Source organism: Malaclemys terrapin, chromosome 2 (assembly GCF_027887155.1).
Source record: "Malaclemys terrapin pileata isolate rMalTer1 chromosome 2, rMalTer1.hap1, whole genome shotgun sequence".
NCBI classification, from domain to species: Eukaryota; Metazoa; Chordata; order Testudines; family Emydidae; genus Malaclemys; species Malaclemys terrapin.
In genome coordinates, this window is record NC_071506.1 from 80,151,046 (window position 1) to 80,165,044 (window position 13,999).

Below are 13,999 nucleotides of genomic sequence, written 5' to 3' on the forward strand. Positions count from 1 at the left end.
GGCTGCCTTACAGATATCAGGAATAAGTACGTTATGGAGGAAGGCAACGGATGTTGACATAGCTCGAGTAGAATGAGTTCTGATGCCTTCAGGCAATTGAGCATTCTGAATGCGGTACCAGGATCTGATGCAGTCAGAGATCCACTTGGAAAGGCATTGTTTAGAGATAGCTGCACCCTTTGAACTCTCTGTAATGAAGACAAAAAGTCGTGAGGAATTACAAAATGGTTTAGTCCTGTCTAAATAGAAGACAATTGCTTGTCTGATGTCGAGGGTATTCAGAGTCGCCTTCTGCGGAGTCTCATGAGGTTTGGGATAGAATGTATATTGGTTGGTTAAGGTGTGGATGCAGGGTAACTTTGTCTTTAGAAAAGGTTGTGTAGGGAGAGTAGGCCATCAGGGCAATTATTTCCCCATCTCTCCTTGATGATGTTATAGAAACCAAGAAAGCTACCTTCATGGACATGTGAAGAAGAGATGAGGTAGCTAAGGGCTCGAATGGAGGTTTCATAAGACCATGAAGAACGAGATTGAGATTCCATGCAGCTACCGATGGATAAATCTTAGGGTAGAGATTTTGTAGGCCCGTGAGAAAGCATTTTATGGTGGGGTGGGCAAAGAGTGAATAGCCTATCTAACAAATCATGGAAAGTGGTGAGAGCCACAAGATGTACTCTAATGGAGTTGAGCGAGAGTGCGTCCTGTTTGTTTCAAAAGGTAGTCTAGGATGTTAGGGAGGGTCACAGTATGGGGTGTTAAATGTTTATGCGAGCACCGCAGGGAGAAGCGCTTCCACTTCTGCAGGTAAGTTTTACAAGTGGAGTCTTTTCTACTATGCAGGAGGACATATCGGACTTGCTCAGAGCAGACTAGTTCGTGGATCTGGAACCATGAAGGAACCACGCTGTGAAGAGGAGTTTCTGGAGCGGAGGGTGAAGAATCCACCCGTTGTCCTGAGAAAGCAGATCTGGTCTGCTGGGGAGAGTCCGTGGAGGACGGGTGGACTTGTGGAGCAGGAAAGGATACCATGTCTGTCTCGGCCAAGCCGGGGCAATAAGTATGACCTGGGCCTTGTCATCTCTGATCTTGCGCAGAACCCTGTATATCATAGGGATCGGTGGAAAGGCACCGTGGAGAGTTGTTCCAGGGGATGAGGAATGCGTCTCCTAGGGATGCAGTCCTGAATCCCGCTCTGGAGCAAAATAGGTGGCATTTGCAATTCTGGGTTGTGGCAAAGAGGTCTATTGACGGGGTGCCCCAGGGGGAGAAGAGCTATTGTAGTATCGGTGCAATTCCCATTCATGTTCTGTGAAGAGGTGTCTGCTGAGTGCATTGGCAGTAGTGTTGTAACAGCCGGGTAGGTAAGGAACAGTAATTTGTATGTGGTGTTGTATGCACTGTGATACAGGAGGGCCAGGGAGCAGTGGGAAGTGGTAGAAGGGAAGTATATAAATCCTAGGTTAATTAAGGCGTGGTTCCCTGTAGACTAGGGAGGGTTGCTACAGGTTAATTGGAGCACCTGTAATCAATTAAAGCCCTGTTAGAAACCTAATAAAACCCCCTGTTTCAGGCAGTCAGGGGGAAGGAGGGAGGCCTGGAGCTTGGAGATGTGCTGTTAGACTTGGAGGAACAGAAAACTGGAGTAAGGGAGACCCTGCCTCAGCAGGGGAGGGACATTCCCTCCCCCAGCATTTAAGGACTGAAGGCACCCCACCCAAGGGAGAAGAGGGTAAGAACCTGCAGGGGTTGAGAGGGGCTGGGACTCAGAGTGAGGAGCAAACCCAGACCCCTCCCCCGCTTCACCATCTTCCTGGGCCACTAGTGGGGCCCTTGGTGCCCCAAGAGCAGGGGTAAGAGGTCGTATTTTAGTCCCCCCCCCCCCAAGAAAAGTGCAGGACCCACCATACTATATCGACCATCTTGTCACAGCACCAATTCCACAAGCGGATGGCCTCCATGCATAGGGAGTGCGATCATGCTCCCCCATCTGTTGATGTAAAACATACATGCTATGTGTCCGTTAGGACCCGGACAGATTTGTTCTTTATGAGGGGAAGAAAATGAAGGCAGGCATGTCTCACTGCTCTGAGCTCTAGAAGATTTATGTGTAGACACGTCTCTGGCGCAGACCAGCGGCCTTGTTCTGTGTCTCCCCCCAAATGTGCTCCCCAACCAATCAGGGAAGCATCTGTGGTGAGCATGAGTGCCGGGAGGTGTTGCTGGAAGGGAACGTCCATGCAGAGGTTCTTTGGTCTTGTCCACCATTGCAGGGAAGCTAGTACGTTCACTGGAGAAGTTAGCAGCATGCAGAAGTTGTGTCTGCTGGGTTTGGAGTTGGAGTTGAGCCAACCTTGAAGACATCTCATGTGCAGCCTGGCGTACTTGACCATGAAGGTGGTGGCTGCCATGTGGCCGCCCTGTGGCCAAGGAGCTGTAGGTAAATTCTTGCCCGTATCCTCAGATTAACAGAGAGCATGTGTATGAGATGTGTGATAGCAAGGAATCTGTTGTGTGGGAGTGAGGCTCTGGTTCGAATTGAGTCCAGGTGAGCTCAGATGAATTCGATCTGTGTGTAGGTGTCAGGGTGGATTTTTGGACGTTTATTTGCAGGCCTAAGCTGTGGAAAAGGGAGATGGCGAAATGGGTAGCTTGTAGCATCTCGTCGTATGAGTTGCCTTTGATGAGGCAATCATCTAGGTAGGGGAAAAGTATGATTCCGTGTCTGTGGAGGTGGGCCACAACTAAGGCTAAGGTCTTGGAGAATACTCTCGGTGCTGTGGAGAGTCTGAAAGGGAGTACCCTGTATTGAAAATGGTTGTGTCTGAGTGTGAATCGTAGGAAGCGTGTGTGGGCTGGGTGAATGGATATAGGTCGAGGGCCGTGAACCAGTCCCCTTGTTCCAGCGCAGGTATTATTGTGCCCAGTGTGACCATCTTGAATTTCTGTACCATTAAGAATTTTTCAGTCAGCGTAAGTCTAGTATAGGCCTCCATCCCCCAGTCTTTTTCTGGGTCAGAAAGTAGTGGGAGTAGAACCCTTTTCCTCGATGTTGTCGGCATAGGTTCCACTGCACCTAGCTGTAGAAGATGAGCCATTCTATGCGAAGTAGGTGCTTGTGAGAGGGGTCCCTGAAGATGGGCAGGGAAGGGTAGGAGGGTAGGGTATAAAAGGGGTGGAGTAACCTGACTGAATATTTCCAGGACCTAACGGTCCTCTGTAATCTGCTGCTAGGCATGGTGGAAAATCTGGAGGCAGTGGCAGAATGGGCAAATAGGTGGTAGAGTCAAGGGGTGGTCGTGCAGACCCTCGACCAACACTTCAAAATTGTTTATTTCCTGATGGGTGGAAGGTAGCTGTTTGTGCTTGGTTTTGTCTGCTCCTAGGAGGTCTAGTGTGATTCCTGGGTATATTGTATGGTCTGGGCTGAGGCTGGGGATACTGTTGTGTGCGTGGCCTCTGATAAGGTTGATAGTAAGAGGTCTCCTGGTAAGAGATGGGTAAATGCCCAGGGTTGCTCTAGAGTCTTTCATGGTGTGAAGGACTTCATCAGTTTTCTTGGAAAAGAGTTTATCTTTATCAAAGGGGTGGTCCTCCACTTTGGTCTGCAGGTCTTTGTGGATGCCGGATGCAGAGAGCCAGGAAGATCTGTGCATAACCACTGCAGTTGCGGTAGTCTGCAGTCTCCTCTCCTGTCCTCTGGGATATGGGAGGTAAAAATCAAAGAGGTTATTGTAGTTCTCGAAGTTGTAGCTTGCAAGTAGGGCGGAATAGTTTGCAATTCTGAATTGCAGAGTGGAGGAGATATAAACCTTGCATCCCAAGAGGTCAAGGCATTTGAGGTCCTTGTCTTGCGGGGTGGGCCGGTAGCGTGGCTGTTTCGTCCTGTGTGTTGCTACATCCACTACAAAAGAATTCAGTTGTGGATGAGAGAATAAAAAGTCTACGTCCTTAGCAGGAACATAATATTTACGTTCAGCCTTTTTGCAAATCGGTAAGATAGAGGCTGGGGTCTGCCAGAGAGTGTCAGCTGGTTCTAGGAGTGCTTCATTTATGGGAAGCGTGATCTTTGAGGGCGGAGAGGGTTGGAGGATTTTGAGGAGTCTATTGTGTCTCCTGGACCTCCTCTAAATGGATGTCTTGGCTGAGTGTCACCCTCTTGAAAAGTTCTTGGAATTGTTTAAAATCGTCCACATTCTGTGGAGGCGGAGGCATGAGGGCTCCGTCTGGAGCTGATGGAGAGTTAGGAGTCGGTGAATCAGGGTATGGTCCATAGCCCACCTTTTGAGAGCGGGGTTCAGGCGCTCTAGAAGTTGATGGAGCTGGAGATAGAGGCACAGACAGAGCTTGTGGTCTGGTGGAAGAAGCATGAGGGTGAGTGGCAGTAAGAGCTGGCCAAGGGTACCACTGAGGCCAAGGCATAGGATAAGAAAAGTTAAGTGCCGCCCATGGAGGGGCAAAGTAGGGAAATTGAGTCTGGTGGTTGTGAGCCATGGCTTGAGGTGCAAATGGTTTCGGTGGATGAGAAGAGGCAGGTGAGAAAAACTCTGCCTGCTGCTGCTTATCAGGCTCGCTGTCAGTAAAGGTAGCCAGGTCAGGTGGGGAGAGCGGCTGGTCAAAGAGTGAGCAGTGTGTGTCCAGGAGCAGAGAGTTAGGCTCACGTGCCACTGAGAGGTCATTCTGACTTAGGAACTGTTGTTGCTGCTCTCCGGGCTGTAATTCCGCTGAGCGTGATCTGTGCTCAGAAGCGTGCACAGACTTGTTTGGCTTTTCCCGGTGCTGAAGGTTGCTTGTAGGCGTCCTGCAGAAGGTCCACTGCTGCTATCGGAGCGGCACGCAGGCTTGGTGCCGATGTTCTTGTTGGCACCGGGTCTATTTTCGGTGCCGAGGGGACCGGTGCCGAGGAGACCTTCCCGGCATGGGAAGTTGGGTCCCTGCCTCTGCGCTCCGCGGGAGCCATGGCTGAGGTGCTGGCACAGTTGGAGGTGCCTGCCTTTGGCGCTGTCAGCACTAAGGATAAGGATCTCACAGGAGATCCCTTACCCTTGTGAAAGGCTCTGCCCAGAGACAGTTGGGCTTCCTGCCGAGCGTGAGGGAGTTTGCCATTGACTGTCTCCAGAGGCAGCTGTAAAGATTTCTGCATCAGAAGCATTTTCATCCACAGGTCCCTGTCACAACGAGCCCTGGTTTTTAGGCTTGTACAATGGACACACTTAGCAGGGACGTGTGTCTTGCCGAGGCACTTCAGACAATGTGAGTGTCCATCGGACCTTGGCACAGAGTCTTGACAGGAAGCACATTTCTTGAATCCTGAAGACCCTGGCATTATTGCACTAGGAATGCCAGGGGAGAGTGTCTCAGCGGGAGACAAACTTGAGGAAAATTTTTTTTTTTTTTAAATTAAACTAAGGCCTGGTCCACACTAACCCCCCACTTCGAACTAAGATACGCAACTTCAACTACGTGAATAACGTAGCTGAAGTCGAAGTACCTTAGTTCGAACTTACTGCGGGTCCAGACGCGGCAGGCAGGCTCCCCCGTCGATGCCGCGTACTCCTCTCGCCGAGGAGTACTGGCGTCGACGGCAAGCACTTCCGGGATCAATTTATCGCGTCTAGACAAGACGCGATAAATCAATCCCAAAAGATCGATTGCTTACCGCCAGACCCGGAAGTAAGTATAGACCTACCCTTACTAACTATTCTAAAGGAAGGGAAAGAACTGGGGTGTTACTATTTCTATGTTCTTTGTAATTGTTTCCTTCAAGGACCAGAGAAGAGGATAAGCACTGCCCCGAGTCCCTCTTCAGCCGAGGATGGTTGAGAAGGAACTGAGAGGGGCACGGGATGCACGCGGTCAGGCACACTCTAAAGCCGTGGCTCTCAAACTTTTTTTTACCGGTGACCCCTTTCACATAGCAAGCTTCTGAGTGCAACCCTCCCCCCCTTATAAATTCAGAACACTTTAATATATTTAATACCATTATAAATACTGGAGGCAAAGTGGGGTTTGGGGTGGAGGTTGACAGCTTGCGACCCCCCATGTAATAACCTCTTGACCCTGAGGGGTTCCGACCCCCAGTTTGAGAACTCCTGCTCTAACAAGACTGGGAAACAGCAGCTGAGTGTGTGCGTCCCAACCAAGCACTGCTACCGAAGATCTCCAATCAACGGCACCAGGACACACTGTCACCTGGAGTGGAGCACCCACAGGGATAGCACTCGAAGAAGAATTACCAGTTGCCTTTCCCTAAAAGCACTACTATTGGGTACAGTGGTTGAATTAACCTTCAGAGAGAATATAAATTCGTTAATACACTGTTACAGGATTTTGGTCTTTTTTAAAATGGTTGCATTGTTTTTCCAGCGTATCTTGTAAATGAGGTTCACAGATTCATAGATTCCAAGGCCAGAAAGGACCATTGAGATCATCTAGTCTGACTTCCTGTATAACATGGGCCAGAGAACTTCCCCAAAATAATTGCTAGAGCAGATCTTTTAGAAAAACATCCAATATTGATTTTAAAATGGTCAGTGATGGAGAATCCACCAGAACCTTTAACATTGGAACAATTTACCAATCTACTCTTACCGTTAAAAATTTACACTTTATTTCCAGTCTGAATTTGTCTAGCTTCAACTTCCAGCTCTTGAATTATGTTATAACTTTCTCTGCTAAACTGAAAAGCCCATTATTAAATATTTGTTCTCCATATAAATACTTACAGATTGTAATCAAGTCACCCATTAACCTTCTCTTGTTAAACTAAATAGACTGAGCTTGTTGAGTCTATCATCATAAGGTATGTTTTCTAATCCTTTAATCATTCTGATGGCTCTTCTCTGAACCCTCTCCAATTTATCAACATCTGTCTTGAATTGTGGGCACCAGAACTGGACACAGTTGTTCAGTGCAGAGTTATTTTTACTATTACATTTGTTTGCTTTGGCCCAGATGAAAATTATATAGATACAAGCAATTCAGTGGAACTTGGGCAAGTCCCTATGATTTATCAATCAATATACAGAGTACTTGTTTTGCAATGTTTTGATTGTGCACTGGACATAATGGGCTAGAATCAGACCTCTGTAATGGAGTAATCCCATTGATTTAGAGGAGATTTGCACTCTATTCATTTTGATGAGGCTCTGGCCCACAGAGTATACTTAGTTCTTGAAATGACTGATTGGATAACCTTGAAACATTACAATGTGAGGCACTGTTGTACAGACTCCTGCTCAAGTTATAGAAAGGCTGCAATCCCAGCTTTTTGTTTTGTTCAAAACCATTTAAATATTTATCCACAGTTTTCATTACATAATATCTGCTGCATGGAGAATTAGAGACAATGTACTGGTATCTTGCTTCTTACTGTTTAAGATTAGTGGAGTCTAGTACATAGGAGGTTCCCAAATTGTGGCCTATGGAGCACTTGGTGGTGGTTCAGGAATAGCTGGCTGGTCAGATGGCACTGGCTGCTGCTTATCTCCAGCTAATAAATCACACAAAAGACATCTAAACATACATTTTCCTAATATTTTTCCTTGCAGGCAGCTACTACTGTTGCTATAGGGATGTTGTTTTGTGATCATTACTGGAAAGGGAGGTGGTTTGTGCAGTTATTTCATGGATAACCAACCCCTTCACAATCTCTGCATTAAAATATGTGTACTGTATGGTGCTACCAACACACTGCTTCCCATTTGGAATATCTACAGAGAGTCAATTTTGGACTAAAAAATGCCCAATAAGCTGTTTAGACAGGACTATGTTCGGAAAATGGACAGGCAATTCAATACAAGGCTTTGCGAATTTTATTTAAGAACCAAACATGGCCAGAATACAAAACTAGCATCTCAAGTTAGCAAAAGAAGCAATTAATGTGCTCATTTGAGAGAAAACTGGAGACATTTTTGGAAAAATGGAGAAATACTGTGGGTACAGATTTTTTGGGGGAATAAAATTAAGGTCTTTACAATGAGTGTCAAATCTTCATGTCCATGCCATGACTGAGCTCAATATGTAACCCATTTTCTAAACCAGAAGACTAAAATCATGATGGAAGAACAGAAATTGAGGTAACTGCTGTTAGACAATTCACTAACAGCCAGGTAGTTTATGAATACTTGGCATCTTTGTATTCGGGAAGCCACTGACTAAGGATAATTTTAAAGAGCAAGAGAACAATCTGGTCCATGTTTTCTTTTAATTTTACTCAGCAGAAATATAAAAGTGCAATTTCTGTAAATTAATGACATGTACAGTACACCACAATAAATATTCTTATTTTTGGTGACATCTAAAAATTCTAGTTATTTACTTGAAATGAGTCATAATGAGATAAAAACTGTGTCAACAACCAAAAAATACCTGACCCAATGAAGATAAAATCTTAAACATATTCACCAGGAAGATGCATATTGCATTATTGCAATTAGACCATGCCTCCGAGCTCTAAAGTATAAAAACTTATTCAAGTTATGTAAAATACAGTTGAGATTGTTCTCATCACAGGCATAATCTAATATAAAAAATAACTGACATTTACAATAAGGAGATTCTCCTGCGAGGGGAGAAAAATACAGAAACAGTTCCACTTCAGTGATGATTTTCTGGACTTCATGGAGAAACTAAAACTTGCACAGAGCTGAGGTGTTGTATGAGTACATAGTGAGACAAGGCTGTTTCCATGCCACTCCAACTCAACAGACCTGGTGAGAGGAGTAGGCCATTTGATAAGCCTACTTTCACAATGTGTCTACTATTCATCTGGGATATTTGGACCCTTCACATCTCAACACAAAGTGAATGCAGGAGTTGTGTGTCCTGGACAGTATGTTCTTGCATTCAGTTCAAATGGTGTACTACAGGAAATCTGTGGGTAATGTAAAGTTGCCTATTTGCTACTTATCCAGAGTGGACTATATTCTTGATTAAAAAACAAAAAGTCAGAAATAAAAAGAAGTCAAGTATATTACGCTCACTTTTAAACCACAATCAGGGTTCTAAGTAATATACAGTATAATGTTTCTATCCAATACTTGTTTGAATTGACCAATTCAAATAAGGATTGAACTCACAAAGCCAGAATTTTGTGACTCAGTATTACTGAATCAAACCTAAGGAGAAACATGTTCACTACATGGACTGTAACTAGATCATAAAACAATAAAGCTACATTATAGCCTCTAGGATTCACAAAGTCTTTCTCCTCATCTTGGACTGCAATAAAAAGGGGAGATTAGACTGCTCCTAAGCAAATCCCTAATGGTGGGAATTCTGTATTTCTAGTTAGAAAGCAAAGGTTGTTATCCTAATCTTTTCTCCCTGCCTAGTGAATATACAGCATTACTTCCCCCCCCTCCACATCAGGTCTCATTTGAGATGCAACTCCTGAAGCAAACCAGTGCAGGTTAGATGTGGGCAAAATACTACATTTTGGAAACATTCTGCAGAGACAAAATTAGAGAGAGAGAGAGAGAGAGAATGAAATTGAGCTAGGAAACATTTAAAGCAACCTGGCTGGAGCAAAGATAAGGCTTTATGCTAACCATTTCCAAGGAAATCCAGTCATCCATTATGCAAAGCAACAGAATTTACTACCATTCTGGCCAGGTTTCACATTTTTTGTAAGTAAAATGTATATCTCCATAAAATATTATACTAAAAAGAATGTAACAACATAAAAAGACAGTGAATATTACTGATTGTCAGGTAAACAGATTACAGTATTACTACACGTTTGGCCATGTTTTTAAAGTTATATGGTCCTGGCAAATATTCTTAAGCTGACTGAGGTATATGAATACTTTAAACACCTGAGGTTTAGAGTACCATATATGGAAGTAAGGGAAGTGATACTATTCAGTAAGACAACCTTACTTAAAAATAAGGGGGTTTAAAAATTACTTTTTAAGGTTACTTCTTTATCTTACAATATTTGGCAACCTAAGTGGAAAAGAATTTGCTAAACTTTGGAACATCTAGCCTAGCAGGCCAATGCACCATGTAGAACATTAAGAACAAAACTAAAATGACCCATTCAGTAATTAAACGTCAAAAACAAAATATCTGTCTGGAACATACCAGAAGCAGAGAACCTAAATATTTTCATAATTTATCACAAATATGGGTGGAAGTTTTCTAAAATAGACACACAATATGCATCAAGACATTGGATTAACCCAGTAAATATAATGAGCAGACTGGCTATTATCCTGGCTGAACAATTTTCTTCTTTTGTGCCCCTCTTTTTTGTTGGCTTTTGAAGGAAAAAAAAGTTCTGTCCATCTCTGCAAACTTACAATTTTCAACAATTATGTATATTGTATTATTTTCATCAAACACGAGGTTGTTCTCCCTAGAAAACATCTTTTAGACATATTTAAACAGGTAAATGATACCTGTCAAAACTGAGCCAATGTTGTGGTAAATCAGATATGTGCTTATTGTGCAGGTAAGGCTACGATCAGACTACACGTTTTCAGCTTGGTTTAAACTAAACAGAGTTAAAATACGACATCACTTAACCCTCTCTTTCTGTCTGACTTATTTTGTTTTTAATGATTAAGACTGTAATACTTTACTACATCACACCAACTCTGAACATTCTAGGAAAGTGTCTCTGGCACAGGTGGTTTTCAGAAGAAAAGCCAATCTTCCCAAAAGCTTAACCTCTGCTTTATCTTAAAGTGCGGAAACCGTGGGAAAGAATATGTCAAGACTTCCTGGCTGTCACTGTGGAACCACTTCCCTCAAAGACGCTAAGGCTGCATGTATGCGGACATGCAATCTGTTCTCAAAATCATATCCAGTGAATTCCTCCTGCAACACAAAATACATACAACTATTAACCTCATTGACCTTAGGATGTCAAGGTGACTTGCTGAGGATGCTTAAGAAGTCACTGAGCTACAAAACAGTAACTAGGACAAGGAAAAAGGCCCTTGGAGCTTGAAAATTGCTAATACCCCTCTTCCCTTACCAAAATTAAGCAATGGTGTTGGTAAAGAGATTTCCCCAGCACAGTCCACCAATTAGAAGAAGATGCAGGAGGTTCCCCTCTACCTCCCAAGTGCAAGCAGAGACCAGTCTACTTCTCTATTAAAGGCTTGCACAGTAACTGGGAAGTTGTATATGTCCAAAAGCTCCAGGAAATCCCAAGCTGCATGCAATGAATAAAAGGAATGACCAGTTCCAGTATATATAAAGTTATAGAGCATCAGTGATATACACCAACACTTTAAAACCTGCACCACAAGCTGAACTCTGAAATTCACTTAACAGCAGGATTAGGTTGTGTTGATTTGTTACCTTTGCCTGGAGAAGAAAGATTTTGCCTCTTGGCACAGTCTAGAAAAAGGAGAAGAAAATATCACTTTAGAAGAATGTACACATGGCAGAAAGGTCAAAAAGAATCTTTTAAAGTATAATGGTCAGCCAACAAGAACTAAGGTCTCAACCCTGAAAATACTACTGGGTCTACTGGGACTACTCATGGTAGTAAACACTCCTAACGAGGTACCTGACTGGTACTGGTCCTGCAGTATGTATTTCTGTATGTATTTAAAAAACAACACTTCTGTCTACTATCGATCGATAGATAGATATAGCTAGTGCGCTCTCTAATCTAAGCACTACAATGAGCTACCATATACAGTGAAAACACTAAAGTTACAGGCAAACTAAAGTTTAAGAATAGCAAATTTACTCTTTTGACCAATTCAACTTGCACAACACATCAATTATACACTGAGATTTCTCAAGAGTTTCAACTTTTTTTTTCTTATCTGTTTCAGTTTACTCATTTGAGCCTCCTCTTTAGAACTACTAAAAGATTTCCATACTTCACACAACTTGCCCTTCTGCAATAATAATCATGGGATAAAGATAGACCTTATTAGAATGATTTGGAAGAGAAAAGAGAATATTTTGTTTTTCAATAATGAGCTATTTTTCTTGACATAGCAAAGGTTACTCAAGCCTGTACGAAAAATTTGATATTTTCAACTGAAATTTTATTACTGGATTTGAAGGTTTCTACTCTATTCCCCAGTAAGATGCATATGATTTTTTTTTTAATTTTAAATTTTCTACAAGTATGCCAACAAAGGATAAAAAAAGATACTGAGAAAGATGAGTGATTCAAATGAGTATATTACTTCATTTTTTCTGAATATAAATACCTTAAATATTTGTAGTTTATTTCTAAATGGTATAGCTACATTCAAAAGTGTATAAAATATTGCCCATAAAGTCTGTGTTTTGCACAAACTGATCTTAGTCTCTTATATAGCATCTACCACCATGGTATCGAAGAGCTCAATGAATGGAAGAGTTTAAAAATAACGAAGTTAATTCAGATGCAATGCTGATCTCATAGATAAATATGAATAACTTCAAATTAAATTGAAATACTTCTTTTATTAAAAGTCATGATTTTTATGATGAAAATGCAAAATCAGTATCTGTATCTTTCATTCATTAACTTCAGTATGTTTAATCCTTTTCTTCTATGCCCCAAGTTAATTTCCAGAGTTTATTTGTACAAGATCTAAAACTCTGAGAATCATATTGTAACTAAAAATGATCCACACTGATGGGATATGCATACCCCTGGACTGTGAACTATCTTCTAGAAAGCACTGTATGCTGGGATCCACTCACCACCATGCCCAGTTCAGATGGTATAAAATGGTGAGCAGCCCCAATCATCAATCAGTTACTTCCTCTAATTCACAAATCTCTTTACAAGAGACCCAAAAAAGTAGGAAGATGTATGATTTAAATCTCCTCCCTCTCCCCCCCAAAAAAACACATTAAAAACATAGGTTGAAAGCTCTCAAAAGTTAGTCCTGTGCACTGAACGAGACAGGGGTCCTGTGGAAGAAATAATATGTGATCATATAATTTAAAACTATATCATAATTTTTATTTGTAAATGTCAGTAAATGTCAATTTCACCATACCCACGCAAACGGATAATAAATATTTCCATTGATAATAATCAAATTTCAGATAGGCAAAGAAAGAAAAATGCTGGTTGAGACCTTATTAAAGTTTGATTTGAGGATATTTACTTTGTATATTTTGATGTTATGCTGACAATTTGCATTTTAATAGTTATAAAGCTTTAACTTTTTGAATCTCAACGTTCACAGTCATAAAATTGTCCGACTCTTATTTTCTGACAACCCCACATACTTTCCCAAAAATGAAAATTAAAAAAAAGATAAAAATGGAAAAAAATGCTTTAAACCCATTGTGATGTTGCAATATATAATTTTATAAAAATATGCTAATGAGTGAATATCATGTAACTGAAATATGCTTCATGCAAAAGGTCTCTTGTAAGGTATCATTACAAAGCTTATAATCTACTGAGTATGATCATCCTATTTGTATAAATGTATCACTCTTGTATCTGAAACTAGAAATATGAAATATAACTCTGAGGGCCTATTGTAATTATGCAAAATGTGGGCCATTTTGGTGGTTTGGAATCTTGATGACTCTCATTAACCAGGACAATTGTCTGCAGATGGGTGTATTTTACCTGTAAGTCTTCCTGTATACCTGTGTGCTGGCAAGTGGGCATTGAAGTCTTGCAGTGACATGTGATCATGTCACCTGAACTGGAATCCATCTTTAACCTGGTGTCTTTCCATTGAGAAGGAAAGGGTGGGAACCCAGAGAGGAACAAAGGATTCCTGCCTTATGCAAAAGATATATAAAGGGGTGGAACAGAACAAAGGGAGGAGAGGAGCTATCATGAAGAATCCCCTAGCTACCACCTGAGCTGGAACAAGAGCTGTACCAGGGGAAAGAATTGTGCCCAGGCCTGGAAGGTGTCCAGTCTGAGGAAAAAAAACTTACTGAAGCATCTCTGAGGGTGAGATTATCTGTATTCAGTTTGATTAGACATAGATTTGCGCATTTTATTTTATTTTGCCTGGTGACTTACTTTGTTCTGTCTGTTACTACTTGGAACCACTTAAATCCT

At 42.1% G+C, this 13,999-nt stretch overlaps 1 protein-coding gene across 2 annotated transcripts in view; it reads right to left on the bottom strand.

Annotated features, from left to right (window-relative positions):
• Window positions 1-7,793: 7,793 nt before the first annotated feature.
• TTC39C (tetratricopeptide repeat domain 39C) overlaps window positions 7,794-13,999 on the bottom strand; it is a 70,914-nt gene continuing 64,708 nt past the window's right edge. For both annotated transcript variants that reach the window (XM_054018784.1, XM_054018785.1), the window contains exons 13-14: window positions 11,311-11,349; window positions 7,794-10,821 (exon numbers count right to left, since the gene is read on the bottom strand). In XM_054018784.1, coding sequence (XP_053874759.1) covers window positions 10,732-10,821; window positions 11,311-11,349 — 129 coding nt within the window. In that variant the 3' untranslated portion in view covers window positions 7,794-10,731. The remainder of the gene's footprint in view (window positions 10,822-11,310; window positions 11,350-13,999) is intronic.